Source organism: Oscarella lobularis, chromosome 13 (genome assembly GCF_947507565.1).
Source record: "Oscarella lobularis chromosome 13, ooOscLobu1.1, whole genome shotgun sequence".
In the NCBI taxonomy this organism is placed as follows: domain Eukaryota; kingdom Metazoa; phylum Porifera; class Homoscleromorpha; order Homosclerophorida; family Oscarellidae; genus Oscarella; species Oscarella lobularis.
The window spans coordinates 1,796,818-1,818,054 of NC_089187.1; the positions used below are offsets into that span (position 1 = coordinate 1,796,818).

General features: G+C 45.4%; 5 protein-coding genes and 1 long non-coding RNA gene across 17 annotated transcripts; 4 read left to right on the plus strand and 2 right to left on the minus strand.

The window, feature by feature from the left end:
- The first annotated feature begins 10 nt into the window (after window positions 1-10).
- On the plus strand, window positions 11-1,785 carry LOC136194484 (kelch-like protein 20). Its single transcript, XM_065983624.1, has one exon. It carries the CDS (start codon window positions 178-180, stop codon window positions 1,741-1,743), a length of 1,566 nt encoding a protein of 521 aa, XP_065839696.1. The 5' UTR covers window positions 11-177; the 3' UTR covers window positions 1,744-1,785.
- Window positions 1,786-2,612: 827 nt separating this feature from the next.
- LOC136194478 (neural cell adhesion molecule 1-like) lies at window positions 2,613-8,036 on the minus strand. 10 transcript variants are annotated; one of them, XM_065983613.1, is made up of 14 exons: window positions 7,858-8,036; window positions 7,780-7,807; window positions 7,352-7,722; window positions 6,793-7,035; window positions 6,353-6,746; window positions 6,201-6,296; window positions 5,532-6,149; window positions 5,181-5,471; window positions 4,693-5,125; window positions 4,333-4,626; window positions 3,707-4,270; window positions 3,332-3,646; window positions 3,182-3,273; window positions 2,613-3,122 (listed from the first exon to the last, which is right to left on the minus strand). In XM_065983613.1, the coding sequence occupies exons 9-14, from the start codon at window positions 4,778-4,780 to the stop codon at window positions 2,721-2,723; spliced, it is 1,755 nt and encodes a 584-aa protein (XP_065839685.1). In that variant the 5' UTR covers window positions 4,781-5,125; window positions 5,181-5,471; window positions 5,532-6,149; window positions 6,201-6,296; window positions 6,353-6,746; window positions 6,793-7,035; window positions 7,352-7,722; window positions 7,780-7,807; window positions 7,858-8,036; the 3' UTR covers window positions 2,613-2,720. The 10 variants fall into 10 exon arrangements, with proteins under 10 accessions (XP_065839685.1, XP_065839684.1, XP_065839683.1 ...); XM_065983612.1 differs by having other exon boundaries at window positions 7,352-7,621; window positions 7,680-7,722; window positions 7,780-8,034; XM_065983611.1 differs by having other exon boundaries at window positions 7,352-7,472; window positions 7,531-7,621; window positions 7,680-8,028.
- Window positions 5,389-7,427, plus strand: LOC136194479 (uncharacterized). Of its 2 annotated transcripts, XM_065983619.1 has the most exons (5): window positions 5,389-5,465; window positions 5,520-5,861; window positions 5,917-6,213; window positions 6,268-6,513; window positions 6,565-7,427. In XM_065983619.1, exons 1-5 carry the CDS (start codon window positions 5,417-5,419, stop codon window positions 7,044-7,046), a joined length of 1,416 nt encoding a protein of 471 aa, XP_065839691.1. In that variant the 5' UTR covers window positions 5,389-5,416; the 3' UTR covers window positions 7,047-7,427. The 2 variants fall into 2 exon arrangements, with proteins under 2 accessions (XP_065839691.1, XP_065839690.1); XM_065983618.1 differs by having other exon boundaries at window positions 5,917-6,513.
- A 188-nt stretch (window positions 8,037-8,224) lies between the features above and the next one.
- On the minus strand, window positions 8,225-8,947 carry LOC136194480 (uncharacterized). The gene is made up of 2 exons (XR_010671648.1): window positions 8,708-8,947; window positions 8,225-8,660 (listed from the first exon to the last, which is right to left on the minus strand). It is a non-coding gene; the product is annotated as an uncharacterized lncRNA (long non-coding RNA).
- Window positions 8,948-12,181: 3,234 nt separating this feature from the next.
- LOC136194573 (uncharacterized) lies at window positions 12,182-16,356 on the plus strand. 2 transcript variants are annotated; one of them, XM_065983754.1, is made up of 20 exons: window positions 12,182-12,261; window positions 12,317-12,534; window positions 12,593-12,692; window positions 12,751-12,875; window positions 12,932-12,989; window positions 13,044-13,137; window positions 13,190-13,412; window positions 13,475-13,501; window positions 13,558-13,632; window positions 13,685-13,800; window positions 13,857-14,032; window positions 14,088-14,315; window positions 14,391-14,455; window positions 14,510-14,578; window positions 14,637-14,694; window positions 14,748-14,824; window positions 14,873-14,936; window positions 15,000-15,263; window positions 15,383-15,796; window positions 15,851-16,356. In XM_065983754.1, exons 7-20 carry the CDS (start codon window positions 13,269-13,271, stop codon window positions 16,354-16,356), a joined length of 2,283 nt encoding a protein of 760 aa, XP_065839826.1. In that variant the 5' UTR covers window positions 12,182-12,261; window positions 12,317-12,534; window positions 12,593-12,692; window positions 12,751-12,875; window positions 12,932-12,989; window positions 13,044-13,137; window positions 13,190-13,268. The 2 variants fall into 2 exon arrangements, with proteins under 2 accessions (XP_065839826.1, XP_065839825.1); XM_065983753.1 differs by having other exon boundaries at window positions 12,184-12,216; window positions 12,266-12,534; window positions 12,932-13,137.
- A 323-nt stretch (window positions 16,357-16,679) lies between these two features.
- On the plus strand, window positions 16,680-20,986 carry LOC136194572 (uncharacterized). Its single transcript, XM_065983752.1, has 16 exons — window positions 16,680-16,820; window positions 16,876-17,143; window positions 17,205-17,338; window positions 17,389-17,826; window positions 17,880-17,936; window positions 17,987-18,397; window positions 18,448-18,570; window positions 18,640-19,044; window positions 19,092-19,406; window positions 19,470-19,654; window positions 19,710-19,763; window positions 19,817-20,032; window positions 20,091-20,304; window positions 20,359-20,399; window positions 20,450-20,546; window positions 20,601-20,986. Exons 1-13 carry the CDS (start codon window positions 16,772-16,774, stop codon window positions 20,187-20,189), a joined length of 2,754 nt encoding a protein of 917 aa, XP_065839824.1. The 5' UTR covers window positions 16,680-16,771; the 3' UTR covers window positions 20,190-20,304; window positions 20,359-20,399; window positions 20,450-20,546; window positions 20,601-20,986.
- Window positions 20,987-21,237: the final 251 nt, after the last annotated feature.

Sequence of the window (21,237 nt, forward strand, 5' to 3'; positions counted from 1 at the left end):
GCCGCACATGGCAGAAAAAGCGATTTTCGCTACGGAAGGACATCCGTCAATTCTCTCATCGGGTCTCCAGTCGCTTCGACAGTCGAACGACTTCTGCGACGTCGTCGTCGTCGTCGAAGGACACCGATTCACGCTCATCGCATCGTCCTGGCATCGATCAGCGACTATTTCCGTACGATGTTTCTTGGAGATTTCGCAGAGAGACGCCAGACCGAAATAACGCTTCATAACGTCGACGCCGCGTCGATGACGACGTTGATCGACTACGCTTACACGGGAACGGCCCAATGCGCCGTCCACGAAGTCGAACAGCTGTACGCAAGTGCTCATTTCCTTCGGTTGGACGACGTCGTCGCAAAGTGCAGCAAGTGGCTCATGAGTCACGCCGATTTATCCAACTGTCTGCACCTTGCGCTATTTGCTGATCGATACAGCGACTCTCTCCTGATGAGCGTATCCGATCGCACGGCAGCCGTCAATATTGTCGACGTGGCTGACACTGTGGAGTTCCTAGCACTGACGGCGGAGCACCTACGTCGAATCATAGCTCTTGATGAATTGGGAGTGAGGGATGAAGAGGAGGTGTTGCATGTAATATCCAAATGGATGAAGCACGATTACGAATCACGCAGAAAGCACGCCAAGGTTCTATTGAACGTGGTTCGTCTTCGCCTAATCGATTTGGCAAAGTGTGAAGCACTCTTGATGGAGCTCCAAATGAGAGAGTGGGTTATGGCGAGAGTAACTGAAGAGGCAAAAGAAGAAGGAACGGCTTCGTCTCGCAATGGATGCCAAGACGTTCTACTAGTTGTCGGCGGCAAAGTGTGGATTTCTGATTGCCGGAACGGAAGCCATTATATCATATCAAATGAATCCAGATTTTATGATCCGTCTCGAGACGTGTGGTCTACGTTTCCTTCGTTAGTTGAACCGAGATCTTGTCCTGGTCTTGTTACCGTTGGTGACGTTCTGTATGCCGTAGGTGGGGAAATAATTGAACACACGACGACATTTTACAATCGGGCTGAGATGGATTCATATTTGTTGAGTACAGTAGAAAGATACGATTCAAAACAGAATCGATGGGTGGCTGACGTCAAACCTATGTCCCACCCAAGACCTGGAAACGAGATAACTTCTTGTCTAGGACGCGTTTATGGGATAAGTCCAAATCGACTGAAAAAGAATTGGTTTGTGGAGACGTACGACTCAGAGGAAAACAGATGGTTTCCATTTTCTTCACCTTCAAAGCCAAGGTATTGCGTGGAAGACGTGATAGTAGCCGCTCTTTCTGATCATGTATACGTGTTTTACCATGATGACGACGAGTTCGGCTATATCAGATACGATCCTATTGAAGATCGCTGGCAAAGTTTTTCTCCTACTCCGTTTTCTGTTCACTCTATGTATGAAAGGCAAGAGGCGCCGCATTTTACAGTTACAAATAACGACAGTATAAACTTTTATTGGAACTGGGCACTTTGTGTATCGTTTTCAAGCAAAAGTGAGCAGTGGTGTGTACCCTATTTTGATTGGCATTCGCGAAATGATTACTGTTTGTTCGGTGGGGGAGCTGGTGATTGCGACAACTATTACCTTTTATTTGCCGAAAGTATGGCAGTAATTGACATCGGCAGCCAAAGAATATCGGAGAGAAAGCCGGGAAAAAATTATATTCCAAAATATTTGCGGCACTGTGGAGCTAAATTTATAAGCAGAAATTTTGTTTTGAATTTGATGTAGTACGTGATCCTTGTAAATGCTATTGCTAATAATTGTGATGTGTTGCTGTCTACTACATTTATTTTGGGATTATCGTTTGCCAGCTAGAGGAGAGTTAATGTCCACTACAGGCATAACGAATTAAGTCGCTCTTTTCCTTTCTGGATTTACTTTCAGTACTACGACAACAGATGATCTTACTTGCTAATCATCCAGATGAGAGAGAGCATCCATGTTTCAAGTGCCGTCTGCGCTTCCTAACGATCTGCAATGGAACACTGTAAGAACGCGTTTGCCTGAATGCAACAAAAAGTGTCCATGCTCTAATACATTGCCCAGATACTTCATTGCTGCTCTGCTCTGTCATCTTTTCCATCGTTGCTCTTTGTAAGGAGATGCAGTCCAATGTGCATGAAGAGACTTCAAAACGACCATTTTTGCGTTCTACACGCAGCAGTCTCGATCGGTTCAGGACTCGCAAACCGCGGACGAAACAGATGATTCCCGAAGAGATACATCATGAATGGGTACAAAGCGCCGTTAACGAGTTGAAATAATATACGCAAGTCCGGTCGTGTCCACCTCCTGCAGTAGCAATTGTGCGAATCTCATGCAGCTCTCGCGTACGCGTAGACGGGATCATGATGACGTCACCAAAGATAGCAGACGCTTCTTTCCCTGCAGCGGTCAGAGACAGCATCGCCTAGTGCAGTATCCTCACAGCGCTTTCGGCGATCTCTCTGCTTCCGTGAGAAGAGCGGAGCTGACAGTCGTCAGCGATGGTTCGAGTGGTCTAGGTCCCGGAGCCACTTCCTTATAAGGTACAGTCAACTTGCAATGCCACGTGAATAAGCTCACTTTCGAGACTCGCGTATTCAATCATATGCAGAGCCGCACTGGCATATATTAAACTCCTAAGAGTGCTTTTGACAAAGGGAAACGTACTAAAATTCCACAGTGATACCTATACGTCAGACCAGTTGGCTGAAAAACTACGGTTAATTGTGCGGCGTGCTACACCACTTGCGAATTCTGCTAAGTGACTTCGGCACTCGGCATCTGTGCTCTTCTACGCCCCCGCATCTAGTGCTGCCAAGTGCTTCCTCCATGTACAAATAATCGCAATCTGCGAAAGAAATATAGCAATCCTCTGACACGTTCATGACTTTCCGTTCATGCCGATCACTGTGTATTGATCCAGCAATTTTAGCCACTTCTCTAGTGGCATCAAAGAAACTAGCGTTTGTTAGCTTGACTCGATAGAGGAAAAGGCTCACAGCTCTGTCCACCACCTCAGCTGAAGTCGATGAAATAAGATACTGCAGTTCAGGCGACGTTCTGGTTAGATAAGTCGTCGTAATATTCTTTACATAGCTCGCGATGTTAAAGACATCCTTCGACTAGCAAAAACAATTTCACATGAGAGACGATTCAAAACGTCTTGCTACCTTGGAGCTACCTTGGAACAGGAGCAATTGAGATCAACTGTCCATATTTGAATTCCTGGCAACGACTGCAATATCGGGTCACTGCTACCACCGCATCTTCTACCTAGAATCAATGCAACGTCAACGTCAGCAAGCAAGAGTTGAGACTTATGTGATGCTACCACTGCTTCGTCCTCTCGACGCGACGATGTGCTTGCTCTCTCCGTAAATGTTTTTAGACGTGACTTCCACTCCATACAGCAAATTGCAATTAGTGCAGGACCACGTGTTCTCTAGTGCAATGGACACGTTGGGCTTTGAGACGAAGAGATTTATTCTCTCAGGATAAATTGCTTTTGTGTTCACCATGGTTACTGTCACCTGGTAACCAAGAAAATCTTCAAATGAAGAACAGCTGCTTGGAAGCCAAGTCACACGCAACGCGCTGTCGCTGCAATCCAGTTCCGCCCTAACTTGAGTGGGAGGCTTTGGATGACCTATACTGTAGACACAAACTCAAGAGGAGGCATTTTAGTCAAACCCAAACGCCTCATTACCTTCAACATAAAGTTGAGTATAGCACATAGCATCGAGTTCATCGTTCAAGTAAATTGAGCAGGCGTACAGAGCAGTATCGACACAAGTCGCATTTTGAACCACGAGCGCAAAGCCTTCGCTGTAGTAGGGGAAAAGGTGCTTAGACAACTGTGAATCGTTTAGTAACTCTCCGTCCTTCGACCAGGTAACACGCACTGACTGGTTCAATCCCAAACTGGATTGATTATAATTGCAGGTAAGCAAAGCCGACTGCAGTTTACCCTCGTCGTATTTCAGTTTAGATAATCGCACCTCGTGCACTGTAAGAACTACTTTCGCGACAGCGTCACCGCTTTGACACTGATACGAACCGGAGTCAGATATTTCCGCTCCGGTGATCTTGAGAACACTTCTGCCTTCAGCTGGAAAGAAGGACAATTTGTACTTCTCACTTTGAAAAATAGATATCCATTTGTAGCGCCAATGCACGCCCATCTGCAAGCCTTGCCCAATGCATTCCAAAGAAGCATTAGCTCCTTCCGTCACACTCACGTGACTTGACCGGTACTCAATCGTTGTAGCAGCTAAAACAAAAGGGATCGGTGCGACAATAACAGTATACAAGCTATCATCACAAAGAGCATACCGCGAACGACTACTCGTACACTGCTGGACGCATGAACAATTTTTCCTTCTATGTGAGCTGTTGCCTTGCACTTGTACACGCCACCGTCGCCTGTAATAGCCTCTGAAACGCTAATGCTGTAGTCATCATTAACGACGACTCTTTTCCTGTCCATCCCAAGTGCTTCCTGATTTTTTTCCCAGGCGATCTCAGCTGGCTTCGTTAGAGGACGATCGGCGTAAATAAAGCAAGATACAGAAAACGGCTGGCCCTGATCAACAACAAAGGGATCGGCTTCAACTTCAACATAAAACCCTAGATATAACATATAAGTGAAGTACCATTGCTAACCCCGGTTCTGTCGTTCCTCTATAGCGTCACCTGTTGACATTTTGAAGCAAAACAGAGCAACTAACAGGACGCTTGGATATTTTGGAGCCATAAAAAACAGCCGCCCGCCGGCCGGCATCGTCTCACCAGAGAAGTACTCCTACATAGCGTGGGGTGGCGTGGATATCAACTCTGCATGTGCACGCCACGCGTGCTGTACCACCCCGCGATCGGTACGTGGCCAACGCGAGCCAAAAGTCCCCAGATAACATGACGCATAGTAAAGAAAAAAATGTCTCGGATGACCAATTTGTTCAATAGCATCGAGAGCAAATATGCCAATTTGCTCCCCAAACCACAATTCGAGAAGAATTTCGTCGAAGTGCGAGGTCAAAACACCTACTGCTCATGTCACAACGCTATTTATGCGGGGGGCACCGGAACACCGGCAGCATTACCGCAAGAGCCGCCCGGCGGACAGCAGCTAAAGATCGAAGTACCGGTTGAGGTAAGCATACGGCTAGACCGACTTCACCTACCGCTGACGCAGACATAACGTGAGCAACTAGCACCGTCGTGCATGCTGTTGATGATGCGATTTACGATTTCGTCATCTAGCTGGTGGCGCATGTAGGTCGATCGTAGGCGTGCAATACCTAAGCGCTACGCGGTTCCCCACTTGCGCGTTTGAGCAGCCTTTTAGCGTCGTAACCGCTAACCTCGCTTTCGTTTGCTAGATCTTCGCCAGTGCGTATCGTGACGTTACCCGCCGATTATGCAGCATTCATGTGCGCTACTCGTGCTCGGTTTCCTCTTCGCCTGCGGTTCGTCTGAAGAGTTATAATTAGTTTATTCAAATTAATTGTTTCTATTATTAGACGCGACGATACCGACTATTGTTCACGATCAAACGAACGATTTCTACGATCCGAAGAACAACGCAGCCGTAGCGCAACTGCGTTGTGACTACACTGCATTTTGCACGAGCTCGTGCGATCTGTGCACTGTCGAATGGGATGGTGTTCACCAAGGACAGAAATTGGACATGGGCCAATCAAATACGCATATCGTTAACATGACGGCAAGCGCAGGACGGTGCTTCTCATATTTAACAATCATGTGGAGAAACAAGAGCGACAAGCATTCGTTCTACGAATGCAAAGTCACTAATAACAGAATGAAAACAGTCGTTAGCAAGCCCCATACGCTCCGTATAAAGAGTAAGGTCTACGTACGATTCGCGTAGCTCGACCTAACTAGGTTCCTACGCGATAGTTGCTCTAGTCGCAGCTGTGAAAAACGTTACAGCTGTGCCAGAAAACGACATAGAAGTATTCTGCCCGTCCGCCCACCCAATCCCCCCACGTCACATCAGTGACGTCAGATGCAGCTGGTGGAAAGACGATCAACTTTTACCGACGATGTCGGCAAAATATCGTCATGACCACAGACCAACTCTACTTATTCGAAACGCTACTAAATCCGATATTGGCAAATATCGATGTAAGCTAAGGGGCAGAGGAATCACGACGGACGCGTTAGAGTACTCTTACGCATACCTTCAAATTGCAAGTAAGAAATCTCCGAAATTCGTCAAACACATTGTGCCATCTCTTTCAAACCCAGATCTTCGTTCGGTTCCACGAGTCAATCCGCTAGAACAAAATAGAAGTACATGCTTCTTCAACTCAACCAAATGCATCAACCATACGGAAGAGAGACCTTCTCTTTCAACTCAAAATCAGAGCGAGTTGCTGAACAATTTAAAGTCTGAAAAAGCGATTTTACCAACGATAACGCAACAACGAGCAGCCAATGAGACAGTCACGTCGTCTGTGGCTGTGTCAAGAGAAACTGATGGCACCAACGAAGGTATTGGTGTAACAAAGTTCTTCATGCGGTGATGATGTAGTTTGTGTGCAGGAGACAATTTCAAATTGATCGTCTCCGTGATTCCTTCGGTCTTCATCCCTATTTCGGCAATGGGGATAGCCCTTACAATCTACTTCTGCTGCAGAGTCGTCGTCCACCGCAAAAGACGTTCAGAATTTGACACTAAGACTCAAATGCAAGAAGCGTTGCAAGATCCTTGCATCGCTGCCAACCTGAAAAAAATGCAACGCAAAAAGGAAAATCGAACACAGTGTTTACCTCTATTTGGCACGTTTGTCACAGCGGCAGCCAGCCCAAAGAAAAAACCCACTGTACATGCGGACTCCAGTCCAGTTGCGTTGGTTGAAGTTCCCATGCAAAAAGGCAGTCTGGACAAACAAAATGACAACGCAGCTGTCCTACAAGCCATACATAACGTGGATCGCAAAGTGGAGGAAGTTCTTGCCCTTGCCAGCGACGACTCAAAGAATGGCCAACACTCGTCCGAAAGCCAAGAGAAACCTAACGAATGAAAGGAAATAAAAAAGAAAACGATGAAGAGTGAAACCCAGCCAGCAGACCGAGTGGTCACTCCGTGTTCAAGGCGCCTACTCATTGCTACTATTCGTTGCGTATTTTAAGACCTATATTAAACGTACGTGAGCGACATGCTGGTTATGCGCTCACAGTACAGTGCCTATATATTACGCTGAAGGCATGTGAGCTATTCACACTAACGTCATGTCCGCGGTGTTTAGACTTTGTAAAGACATGTATTCCAATATGCATGAAGAGACGTTTCTGTGGAGCAGCGCAATTCGATCACGTGCTCGCTTACCTCGATTGATTGTAGTCTTTGTGCGATAAAACAGGACCAAAAAATTTTTAAGACGTACATTGATCGCTTGAAAATCGCAGACGTTGGCCGCGCCATAACGACTGATCAACGGGCAATCATTCTAAATAGCAACTCCCCGTTATATTCGAACAACTCTTTCTTAGGAGAAAATTCTGAACCAGTTGAGCAGACCGCCACGGAAGAACCATGAGCGCCTACGTGTAAGCAAAAACGACTGCAGTGACTTTCTCTGTTGGCCTTTTGGAGTGCCTATATAGAACGCCTCGGTCGTCCACTGTTCGAATGCCAGCAGTAACTATCAACCCACTGTTCCGAATTATTGTACGTCGGGATTAAATTTAGCTGCGTCACTGTAAATTTAGAGAGACCCCTTCGGGAAACGACGCGGTTCTTGGTTCTTACAGTACCGGTTGAGGGTCGTCGTTATAAAATTTTCTGTGCACGCCACTGAACGCTGTGTTGACTGTCGATATCGCCCTACAAACCTTTTCTTGCAGCAACGACCTGATGAAGTCCTGCTGGGAATTTGAACCGTCGAACCAACCGACGTTTGCCGGAAATGATTCAAGGTAGCGTCGAAACAACCGATTAGACGACTTCTTTGACGTTCTCTTCTTCTTCGGTCTTTGGACGAGAAAACGTTATAGCGTGCGCTACCTTCAATCAAAAGCGTTTCTCCTGCTGCGTTCTCCGAATCTCCTCCAGCATCAGCCTGACATACAGTGAGTACCTCTACTGCATGGACTGAATCGCTAAATTTCCTATTAAAATCGCTTTGGCGATAGCGATTTTTTAAGATATCAAGTTGCGTACATGTACGATTACTATGTATTTTATGTACCATGATCGATGCAGCCTGTGACTAATTGTATATTTGCTTTGCTCAATTGCTGCTAAATTCTATTAGTCAAACGTGCAATAACTAGATTAGAAATATTGCTGAAGTGTAAGTCAGCTAACCACACATCTAAAAAGACACGTTGCATGCAAGACGGTTGAACAAAATGCATGTCTCATGGGGGGCAGGCGATCCAGGAGACTTCCGCACTGTAGAGGTAAGTGTCTCCCCACTGCTTTATGCCTAATCTAAACTGGCTGTTTGTCACGCCACCAGTCCAAGCTACAACTCGAATATGCCTTTGGTTTCCAATATCAATGTGGGTCAGACCGGTAACAACAGTTGGTACGATTGAAGCCGGAAAGGGTCTCTTGAACTTCACAGTATACGTTTTAGGCCAGCAGCTAGCTTTGCCGCTACTGCAACGTGAATAGATTTTTCCAACTTGACCTTCAGTAAAGTAATACAGTATGAAAGTGATGCTAGTTTATCCTTACAGCTGAGTGAACTTTGCCCTCGTCTACCACACCTCGCAGTGAGGAAAAGCGCAGAAAGAAAAAGGCAGGTAAGAAGAAGACGGAGCATACCGAAGTGCCGCAGACTCAGGTTGTAAACTGAACTGAAGAACAGGAGACTGGTGCTCTCTTTTATGCTATGTGCGGTAATCGATGGCGCCGCCTTCGTGACGGCAAGTGCTTTGATGCCAACTAGGGAATCTCCCGTTCACGTGTACCTTCTCCCTCCCGGCGACCGCACCAACGTAAGAGCACTAAAATTAGCCGCGTGCAAGTTACAAAAACACACCCACGCATCTAGCTGGCCAACGACAGAATATTAATAAGAATCGTCTCTTCTCTAGCTAACGCCGCAATTAAATGGCGGGAAAAGCGAAGTCAGTCGTGCAGATCATTTCGTCCCTACTAGGGTACAGTCTATAGCGTCCAACACTGCAGCTCCGGAGATGGAATCTGATAAGTCTTACGCTTGTTTACCAAAGGAGTCATGCGTTGTACGTAGCTGACAATGCAAATCTTCGCGAAGTTTACGTCAGGTGGGTGGGAACGCGTCTGCAGAAGGAGGGACCGCTTATAAGTGACAGCTACTTTTAGTAAAGCTCCATGCACTCACTATAGATTTCCGTCTTTTTTCCATGCAAAACGTTTTTAGCGGTTGTACGCGCGGCCGAGTGCGGAGCCGGATTTCATGCCGCGGCGTGGCCGGACGTATATAAAACAAACAGTTCAGGAGTATCATTTCCTAAACATTCTCGTGTGATGACTGCCATGCATCTAAGGTTTCCGCGAAACCAAGACGTCAGAGGACGCCGGGATCAGAGTTTGCAACTACAGCGGCGAACGTAACGTTCTCGCTGTGGTCGGGCGCGCAAACAGCGGCGGTACGTTTGGCAAAGATCAATAGTTCCCGTTGCATATTCTACAAATAGATCATGAGACGGCAAACAAACAAGGCTATAGCTAGCGCTGCTTAGCCTAGGCTACGCACGATCTAAACAGCGAGCACCAGCTAGTTGTACTTAACTTACCGTCGTGTGCCTTATTTGTGCATTGCCAGAATAATGTAATATTCAAACAATTTGATTTCTAAATGTCTGTAAGAGTATTCCTTATACTAGAGACTAGCGTAAAAAAATTCTCACCTCCTCTTGTCAATTTGCTTTGAAGAGGGAGTCCGAAAAGGTAGAAATTGAACTCCAACAAACGGGGCTCTATGATGGCACAAAGCGTACAGGTTACGACCATATCCAAGTCGAAGAATTTTTAGCTTTGGAAATAGTATGGGAAGCGCTACAAAAGCGAAAGGACGACGTCGATGTTCCCTAGCAACCGTGAGCATGCGCACTGTTTTGAGGCCCCGCCCCCTAACCTCTATTATCTCTGGGTCTAACCATGTCTAACGACGTCAAGCGCGAGCTTCGACCCAGACCTGTAGTCGCCCAATTGCGTCGCTTGGATTCAGTGAGAAGCGTTGTTTTATTCCCAGCAGGACCTCTTCTCCAGGATATTACCTAGTAAAGGTGTTTGACCAACTTGGCTGCAGTATAGATAAAGTCTCGGTGAGGGGGTCTATTTAATTTAGCTGTAGTTGCGGGCACTCTTTTCAAAACTTTCTCACATAGCTACGTAAATGCTTCTTTGGCCTATTAAAGACCGAACGGTGTTGGCTTCCAATTGAAACACTAGTGCGTTTCTGAACCATCTGCATGCTGCCGCGTACGGTGGACGCGATTCAAGAAAAAGGGAACAACGAAGCCTAAAGTCTATTTAAGCTCCTTTTAGTACTTAACTGCACTACAGCACGTTTGAGACGGAGCTATTCGCCGCTAAGTCGATGCATGGTCGCGTGAGTGTCGTCGCTGCAGAAATAAAGATGCGAAAGGCGGTTTTTCGGCTTTCACTGAACGCTTTTGACTCTGTGGAACTTGAATGCATCCTCTGAGGCGGGTGAAAAGCAATCGAAAAGCCGGTGTTTCAATCTATATTGGAGCCGACCACCACAGTTGTACGGGTGGAGCCCGTATAACGACGGAGGGCAGTGGCGTAGCCAGGGGGGGTGCTTTGGGTGCTCGAGCACCCCCCTCAAGTTTGCTGAAAATAATTAAACTAGATAATTATGTCCCGTTGTTAGCCATCATGTGATCCCCGAACACCATTAGCACAGTGTCCGATCTCTGTTACTGCCTACAGCATGTGCATTATGGGAATCAAATTGCCTAACCACACCTTAATCTGCCCGGAAATATGTACTTTCTGTAAAAATGGGAATAGGGCACCTGGTGGCTATGCCTTTACACCACAGATTTTAGGTGTTCTGTTTACATGTATATATCAAAAGAGCGATTCACCTGTCGAGTAAAGGTGGCACAGAGTTACCCTTCCCTGCATGGCCCCCTCGGGTGCATGATCAAGTGACACGTTATCAGCTCGCAGTTGGGTTTGCGTGCTGCGAGCGAAGACAAACCCAACGTGCTCATTTACTGCGTTCCTTCGATGAGCGTTACTAATTAAGCTCAAATGTTATGTGCCAGTTATGCTATGTAATATGCCTACATATGTACTCGTTCCAGAAAGCTTTGTACACAATCCGAAGTTACTATCTCTGCTTGGGCCTACGCACTGTTTTCGTTAGAGGCCTTAAATAGCCAAATAAAAAAGGGGCGTGGTCCAAAAATTTTCGCGCGCTTTGCGCGCGAACCTCAGCACCTACCTCCACTTAATCCTGGCTACGCCACTGGAGGGAGGCTCTCTCAAACGTGATCTTAGGGCCGGAAGTGTCTGTCTGTCTGTCTGTCTGTCCGTAACGCTCGGTATTGTGACGTAACTTAAAAACCCGTTTTTTCGTACAGCGCATGCGCGACATAGGGCCCAAAACGGTACCCCAAAAAAGGCGATTTACGGCGCGAATAAAGCGTTTTTTCTTTCATAAACGGAAAAAATGCTTAGAAACCCCTTTTTCCAATTGATCTGTGCTATTTTCCGTGTTATAAATGCGCTGAGAAACCGAAACTGCAGTTTTGATTGTCACGCTCTGACGTCACAATCAAAAGTATCCACTCATGTACAGTATGTGGGTGGGTATGTACGCGTGTACGGGTAACAGGAAATATGACTCGTACACATGCATATGTCTTCAAATACGGAGCAAATTATGAAATACAGTACGTCAGAAAAGCGCCTAATTAGAAAAACATTGCAATTATGTACGTATGTACAGTTTGTAGGTAGGTCTCAGCCCGACTGAGCTGTAGCTAAGGGCAGTGATGACTACGTGAATATGTGGCAACATAAAAATTTATGACGTCACACTATGTAATGCACTCGCGTACGGTAAGTGGCGGGAGGCTCTGCATGATGGCAACACGGTGAACACCGGCCATCATTCTCTAGTGAATTTATCCGGGATATCGACAGTTCACCGGAACGTGTCCGAATCCGCTTCCATCGCGTCAATCGTCGCTGTTCTCGGCGATCGAATGCGTTCTCACTTGGTTTCTCTCGCCGTTGAAACGGCGAAAAGGGTGTAACTCCTGCTCGTAGGACCAAATGACGCTGGTTTCCTCTGGACCTCCCGTATATGCTCCGTCTTAGAGAAACAATTCCTTACCCAAAGTCGATAAGCGCTCCGCCACAGCCGAAAACTGTTACTCAACGACTACAACCTCATGCAGTGCCGTTGATCGAAGAGCATACACGCTAGTAGACCTGAAGTCAGCCACTAGACTATATCCATGGCAGGATCATATTGCTGCAAACTGAAACAGCGGAAGATGCGGATAGGTGTTTCACATATGCGGTTGTGCAGAGAAGTCATAGCATCGAGGAGCCGTCCTAGGTATCAATATCATGATGTTTTGCATTTGGTAGATGAATTGATTGATTATTCATTCGACGCGTCTTGGTTGTTCCCCATTGCCCAAAGAGCTGTCTACTGTATTTCACTTCCGAAGCTCGTCTCTCCTTCGTCGTAAGTCGAACTCCTTTCTCCGATGCTCGAGGCAAACCTAAGAGGTTAATCTCTATAGGCCCGTGCGGGCGATGTTCACATCGACCGCTGCGATCAATACTCTCGCGGCTCTGGTGATGCGTAACCCTCAAAAAGGGCCTCGATCGATATCGCTCGTTATCCAATCAGCTATCGTCCTTGTAGGTTAGAATTGGCGAGGCGAGATATGACGATATGGTTTATAGTACGGTGTAATGCAGCGAGAACGATGAAGTCTCCATGGAAACTATGAACATTTTTAGAGTCTCAAAACAAAGAGTAAATTTTGGCGAGACTCTCTTTTGTTTTCTCTCTTTGTGGACGTTCTCACAGGCCAGCTTGATCGTGCAACTTTCGATGTTAGAACACTTGTCGTCCAATTTGTAGTGCAGACGGTCGGCGCCGTGCGTGCGATGAATCCTAATTAGTAAAGAGTCAATTACACCTCATTAGATCTTCCTTTGACGTACTAAAAAAAGTAGGGCGTGGACGGACGAACATAGAAGAGACGTGAATGCGTAGTCGTCTCATCAGTTACTCGAAGTGGAGCGGAGCCAGATGTCGCAATTTTCGCTTCTACTCCGCATTGTCGTCGCTCTTGTCGGCGCCATTTCATCTCGAGACCACGCGTCCGGGCCGTCGCTTTCACCGTCTGAGAATGGATGTGTCATCGTCGAACGCTTCGTTCTTTATTCATATGAGGTTCGTGGAAGCTTTGTCTGGATCGAAGAGAACGTCGCTTATTTGATATTGCTCTCTTTCAGGGTTCGAATATATCTCGTGGCAACGCGGTATAAGCTCAGATCTCCTACGGTCTTTTTTCGTCTTGCGTCACTTTTCCCTGTAGCTGCTCTGTTTGTCGAACTGCTATGGGGTAAACGTGTCGAAGCCAATGTGTCTTGTGATTTGCGAGGAAATATACGTGACCGCAACGTATTTGAGTTGTTTTGTCACTGGCATTTGATCCTCTTTAGAGAGCTCGCTCAATCAAGTCCGCTTGTGTTAAATCAGATGACATTACTAAATGCCTCTTTATCTCTTCATTGCAAAATGCGCGGCGAGACAAATCAAGTCTAGTGCAGCACTTATGGTGAGAAAAGTTGATTGACTTCTTCACGAAATGACTCTCCTGCTGACGTTGCTTAGTGTTCAAAGTTCAAAGGATGAAGGACAGCGGAAAGCTCTCGCTGGCGCATGGGTACAAGAGTGTTTCGTTTCTGTTCTTCCTACCGAGGATTGTGGTGCCATCCTCACATGCACTGATGCTTCGAATGCGTCTCGCACTATTTTGAAGTTTGACAAGTTTAGTACTTCGGAGCAAGGTCCAGTAATATGTCTAATATATTGTTAATGAATGAACGAGGTCTTTCTCGACAGTTGCATCAAGCGATCGGACATCGACTTGTAATGGTGCTTTTGGGATTTTCGTTATCTCCATCTTCATTGTTTCTTACGTTTTCCGCAATTATCGTCGCTTCGCCGTCTTTTGTCCAGAAATCGCCGTTTCACCGACTAAACGTTTTCGATTACTTTTTGTCATGGCCTTCCTCGTTGCCGTCATGGTACCAGAAGCCGCATCCTCCCAAGACGAATTCAATTGTGATGGTATGTAAACCATATAGGCTCGCGATTCAACAAACGAATGTAATCAGTATCACTATCTATTTATTCTAATTTCAGAAGAGAACGTAAATCATCAATTTCTTCTTCCTACACAGGATTGCAACGACTTTGGCAGCTCTACAGTATAAAGTCAAATATTCCGCTCTATACTCTCTCTCTCTATGTTCTCTTCCTAGCTGCCGTGTTTCTCAAACAGCTGCAGTAAACGCGTTTTGGGGAGAAAATGTCGTTTGACGTTTGAGGAAGTTAGTGACCGCAACAAATTTTCGTTGTTCACTCGGCTACACTATATGATACCTATAGAAAGCTAACGTGTGCGCGTATGCGTCTTTCAAATTCCTTCTGAGAACTTCCTTACAAGGTGAGTGTGTCGCGTCAAATCAAGTCGACCTGAATTATCTGTACCTTTTATAGGGAGACAAGCCGCTGTGTGTGTTTTCGTCAAACTTGCAATGATAAAACGAGCGCAGAAACTGTTAGCTCACAGATTGGTATACAACAGTGTAACGATTTCGGTTTTTTTAAACGTTTTTATTTAGAAAAGTGGCGTCATCGGAACTGGTGCTCTTCGAAAGTTTGACGTGTTTACTACTTCAGAGAAAAGTGATTTTTACGACATCTTTTTCTAATTTCAATTTTATATTTTAATGTCTTCTCTCTCGCCAGTTTTCGCTAGCCCTTCGACATTGATTTCGAGAATCTGCATCTTTGTCGTCTTCCCTCTGTTTCTTCTTATCGTTGTCGCAAGTTGCGTTCGTAACGAAAGGCTTCGCTCTGCAGAGAGTGACTTTGCCTGTTCTTCAACAAAAAACAGAAAAATACGCCGGTTCGTCCTACCGACTAGAATTCACCGATGTATTGTCGTCATCGCCTTTCTACTCGTCAACATCGTTCCCACAACCGTCTCGGCTCAGGATACGTGTTCTGAAGGTACAATACGCGATCAACGGGTGCTTTTTATTGCTCTTCCGTTTGACTCCCTATTGAGAACTTTCTCGTACTAGTTTTGATCTGAGAACGGATGTATTTGCCAATATGTTCGTTTTTAGATTGTGGCGGATTTGCTTGGCTATGCACTTTGTCTTCGTGTTTTTCTGAATCTCGTTCTCTGCCTCAAGTGCCTAACGCTACGACTTGGTCTAAAGCTGTTGAATTCTGCTCTCGCGAAGGAGGATCACTTGCATCTTTCCAGGACGAAAAAGAAGCTAATGACCTCGAGGCACTTTCGTTTTCTTTTGGCGAATATCTTTTTGGTCTAATACGAAGACCTACTGCCACAACAGGCGTTTACGGCTATCGATGGTCAGACGGTTCGTCCTTAACGTACGCTCGTTGGAATCAGCTAAGCACGTTTAACGAAGAAAACTCATGTGGGAAGCTCGTGATCACTCCGGATTCAACAACGCATTGGCGTGCTCAATCCTGCTCGTCTGGACTTAATTATATTTGCAAGAAGCCGAAAAGTGAGACATGCGATTTCTTGCGTTAGTTATAACAGCTCATTCTTCTCTTGACAGAATCGTCTCTACGTGACGGTGACGTGCGACTTGTCGGTGGCTCTTTGCCTTCGCGCGGCAGTCTCGAAATATTTCACGATGAGCTTTGGAGACGCGTCTGCATGAGTGAAATCATTTACAGTGCCAGTCGAACGGCAGCTGCTGCATGCCGACAATTGGGTTACAGTGGCCTTTTGGAAGCTACCTCCCAGATCGGGGAAAGCGACAGTGTTTCTATTGGTGTTGAGTGTACGTCAGACGACGATTTCGTGCGCAGTTGTGATCGAGGCAATGCGACTTGTCATGAGCACGTATACGTTTCTTGTCGGTCTGGTAGCGCTTTAATTTTTGACATGCGTCTCAGTAACAGCTCAGCTTTCGGCCGAGGAATTGCTGAAATTCTTTTATGGGACGTATGGAGAGCGGCCTGTCTCCATAATCATTCTGAAACGTTTTGGAAGAGTTCAACTGATGTCAATTGTCAGCGTTTGGGATATGAAGGAGGAACAGCTAGAGCTACTCTTTGATCTTTAGCTGGGCGTTCGAGTTGTTGGCTTATTTTATGCTCTCCTCCCTGCGCATCAGTTAATGATTTCTATTTTGAGCGGTTGGTAACGAATATAGAGAGCAAATATGGCATTGAGGTCACGTGCCGAAACCCAGACTGGCGTATACGATTATTCAAGGGTTTTGGTGGAGCAAAGCAAAGCGAGGGAAGAGTCGAAGTTTATGTCAACAAAACGTGGCGCGTCATATGCAACAGCAATTGGAATTTAAATGATTCCATTGTCGTCTGTCGCGAATTAGGCTACGGAGAACCGATCTCAGCTAAACGGCGATTTCCGGTAACTAAAAACGACGACATTGTATACACCTATGGTAGAGGTTGCAAAGGAAACGAAACGGCGTTGAGGAATTGCGATCTGTCCTTAAAACAGAGCAATGGAGCATGTCAGGAAGCCGTCGTTAATTCTCTGTGAAGAGAGAAAATGTACAGCGAATTAACGTTGATCTATGAGCCGTTTCTAATTTAAATTATTCTTTAGATTGTCCTCGTGGCTTTTCTCTCTATGCTGGCTATTGCTATACTCTTACAAAATATCCGACTTTCTTGACCACTAATAGGCAGATTTTTTTAGTGGAACAATGTGGTCGTAACCTTCTCAGCATTAGCAGTTCTCACGAACACGCGTTTGTACTTGCTTTCCTTTCTGACTTGGAGTCACAAGGCGAACTGATTGAAGAGGACGTGTGGATTGGTTTAGAGCGACATGACGGCAATCAGTTCAAGTGGATCAATAAACAATTGTTAAGGTGCAGTGCGATGAAACTGCATGCGGTAGTGGCAAATAATCGAATGTGCTTGTGCATGCAGCTACGTCATGTGGGTTAGAGGTGAACCAAGTGCAGACTCTTCTCGTTCGTGCGTTGCTATGAACACTCGCACTGGTTATTGGAGGACGGCTGATTGCCTTAGCAATAAACGAAGTTTATGCAAAGTAGCTCTAGGTATGAGACTTGGTCGCAACTAGTTTTCTATTGTCAATTTTGTTTCCTAGTCGATTTTGTCAATGAAGATCGTGAAACAAACCCGCCGCCTTTTGATAATCCTTGCAGAAAAGAGGAAATCTACTTCAAGAATGCCTGCTATTATTTGTCGAAGGACGAAGATAAAGCCGTTTCGCAAGAACACGCACATCGCAAGAAATGTCACAAGCGCAATGCTCATCTAGCCACATTTAATAGCATGAGCGATTATTTCTTTATTGCAAAAGAATTGTCTCCCTTCAATGGATCAGCGTATTGGATTGGCTTGAGTTACAATGATACGTCGAGAGCCTTTACGTGGCTTCATGGCTTTCCCGTCACGTTCACGAAATGGTCGAAATATGAACCGGCGCAGGCGAAGGGCAATTGCGTTTTGTTCGGATTTGATGGTATTGACTTTGGTTGGGCTGTTGCAAATTGTTCTACCAGGGCAGGGTATATCTGTAAAAGTAAGCCTTTAGACGATAAGATAGTCATACAGATCTCCCAGATTTTGTTTCAGGGGAGATAAGTGGCTCAAATCGAAGTGTTGAGGATATTCAAGAAATTTCTCTCGGCGGTCAGTGTTACGACATTTGACTTCAATCTGTCTTATTGTGATTCTTTTAGAGGTCTACATGTGTCCTCGCGGTTGGCAGCATCTTTTTGTGCACTCTTGCGTTAGGCGACTTGACACTTTGCAGAGTTGGCATGAGTCGTTGGCCGAGTGCGAAAGGCTGAGCAATAACCAAGGCTCTCTAGCCAGCATTCATTCAGGTCATGAAATGAACCACCTTTCTCGTGTGCTTAATAGTAACGAGACTTGGATTGGACTTAATGACATTGACGGTGAAGGCAAGTTTAGTTGGACCGACGATTCTCCCTTCGTTTATGCCAGCTGGGGGCCATCAGAAAATAAAAAGAGCGAGTATGAACGAAAGAAGCAAGATTGTGTTGCAACAACAACAAAAACTAGCTTTTGGAATTCACGGTATTGTCTTGAAAAAAAGCCAAGCGTGTGTCTCATGCCAGCGCAATTGGGTAAGAGATGAAAGCAAATGACAACTTAGTTGCACCTTGTGAATCTTTAGATACTGATGAATGTTACCTTAATTCCGATAACTGTGACGTAAACGCAGCGTGCGCAAATACTCTGTTTTCTTACTCATGCACTTGCAAGGCGGGATTTATAGGAAACGGCACCACGTGTGAAGGTGCAGTAACTCAATGAATCTTGACTTGATTCTTGGCATTCAACCTACTGTACTCTTAATTGATTTTAGATTATAGAGAATGTTTGACTTGCAACAAGAACTACCAAGAGTGCGTCAAAAGAGATGGCTCCTACAAGTGCGTTTGTAAGATTGGCTGGGAGGGCAACGGCAGTTACTGCGCTGACATAAACGAGTGCGATTTGTGTACCAATTACGTATGCCATTCGCAAGCAAATTGCACGAATTTGCCTGGTTCGTTTCGCTGTACGTGTCGCTCGGGCTGGAGTGGAGACGGAAAAGTTTGCGAGGATTTGAATGAATGTAACGTCGAAGGAGCGTGTCACCAATACGCAAATTGTACAAATACGAACGGATCTTATATATGCACGTGCGCCATTGGTTTCACGGGCAATGGCATCAACTGTATGCGACTTGAAGACGTGACTCCTTTGAAAAAATACTTCTCAAACAGCGGTAACGTATTGCTGTAATCTTAGCTTATAATAATTGGGCTTCTATAGATTTATCTCAATCGGTGATCATTGTGATATCTGTCGCTTTATCATTTTTCGTCTCAATTTTGCTTGTCGTCGTCTTTGTCGCTGTCTTCGTTCGCCGCAAAAAGGATCGCTCTTCGATGACAGTCGTAGACGAATGGGAAATCCATCCCGGCAACATCATGCTGCTTGAAAAGATAGGCGAAGGTTTCTTCGGAGTCGTGCGCAAAGCATATCTATATGGCAGTGCCACAAAACCGCAGACCGTTCAAAGCGAAGTGAGGTGCGATTTCAGCGGCAATAAAAATAAAATTGTTGTTGCCTGTAAAATGCTCAAAGGTATACACATGCATATTTTCTCGAAATGGTAAAGTAACGTTTTTCTTGAAATTTAATTCTTAGAAAGGTATCTTCACCATGACGAGATTGATTTTTTGGAGGAAATCAAGCTCATGAAACGTATCGGACGTCATCCGCATATTGTCAGCATGCTGTCATGCGTAACGGCAATAAAGCCCCCTTTCCTTATTGTTGAGTACTGTTGTCACGGTGATTTACTCAGCTTTCTTCAAAAGAGAAGAGTGGACGTATGTTAAAATACCTTGTAAAGCTTTTTATTTTGACTCGCTTTACGTTTTTCAGCAAACGAAAGAAGACGAAGTAGAAGTGGAGAGACAGAAAGAGGCACTTAGCCATGTTGTCTATGCCGTCTCATTGATCTATATAATGTAATGATCGTTTGTTTCTAGAGTCTTAGTATCTCACTGTCACAAAAGGGCGAGAATGATGAGGGCGAGAAGAACAAAAAGGAAGATGAGGAGGGTCAGGCCAAGGATACTTTAAAAAGCGGGAACGATTACGATTCAGTCGCCGTGGACGATGATGATGAGGGTAGCGAGGAGGTCAATTGGAAGTTAACGCCTTCAGATCTACTATCCTTTGCTTGGCAAATTGCATCGGGAATGGTACGAACGCTCTAAGCTCGCAATTTTTACAGCCTACTTGCAGAATTTTACCTTTTAGAATTATCTTTCCGGTAAAAATCTTGTCCATCGCGACTTGGCGTGTCGCAACGTGCTCGTCGGAGAAAAAAAATTCTTAAAGTGTCCGATTTCGGACTAACGAAAGCCGTCTACGAAGACGGAGCATACAATCAAACGACAGTGAGACGGCTCCCGTTCCGTTGGATGTCCATCGAAGCTATTCTACACCGTCTCTTCAGCGAAAAAAGCGACGTGTACGTTTCATGAATTTCAAATGTTTGGAGTAGAATTTTTATTTATGCGTTTAGATGGTCGTTTGGAGTTGTTCTTTGGGAAATAGTCACTCTAGGTAGATTTTCTCTTTTTATTCTCCTGCATCTCGAAGCCGACTTTTTACAGGCTGTTTTCCCTATCCGTGCATGGCAAGTAAGGATCTTCTGTTTCATTTGCGTAGTGGTAACCGGTTAGAATGTCCAGAGAATTGCTCCAAAGAACTGTGAGTCCAGATCTCGCGATTTCGCCTGCCCATTGTACACTGCTCTTTTCTCAGGTACGAACTGATGTCTGAGTGTTGGCGCAGTGAACCAGAAATGCGCCCGTCGTTTGAAATGCTGTCTATGCAGTTGGGCAAAATGCTGGAGGAAGAGTCACCAATGAAATACCTTAATCTCGATACTATTTATATGTCTTCTTTCTGCGACCTGGAGTCAGTAGCGGGTAGAAGACTGTCAGGATCGGCGTCTTCAGAAAAAACTGACGACGCTTTGGGCATGCCGGACGATGCGCCTGGCGATGAAGCTGACGTCAGGCAGAGGCACGTGATTTCGATAGAATGTTCTGTGTAGAAGTTCTTGCATGAATTATTTGGACGTTGCTATGAGCTGAATATGGTAAGTTGATGTTGTTATCTTCGTTCGTATGTTTCGATGACGGTGAACTGATGTTACAAAAAGCTTTGTAAGGCGCGGCATCTTTAGAGTAACGGCTGGTGTATTCGTAACGCGGAAGTAAAGTGATGTGATAGATATTTTCGACATCACGTTGCTATGAGTAGTACTGACGGCGTCCATTAATGTAATTAAATAATAGTTTGCGTTCATTTTACCCTACCATCGAACAACCGGCATACCCTGAGGTCATTATTACTTGACGTCATGGCACTCAAAACATAAAAAATTGAATTGAAC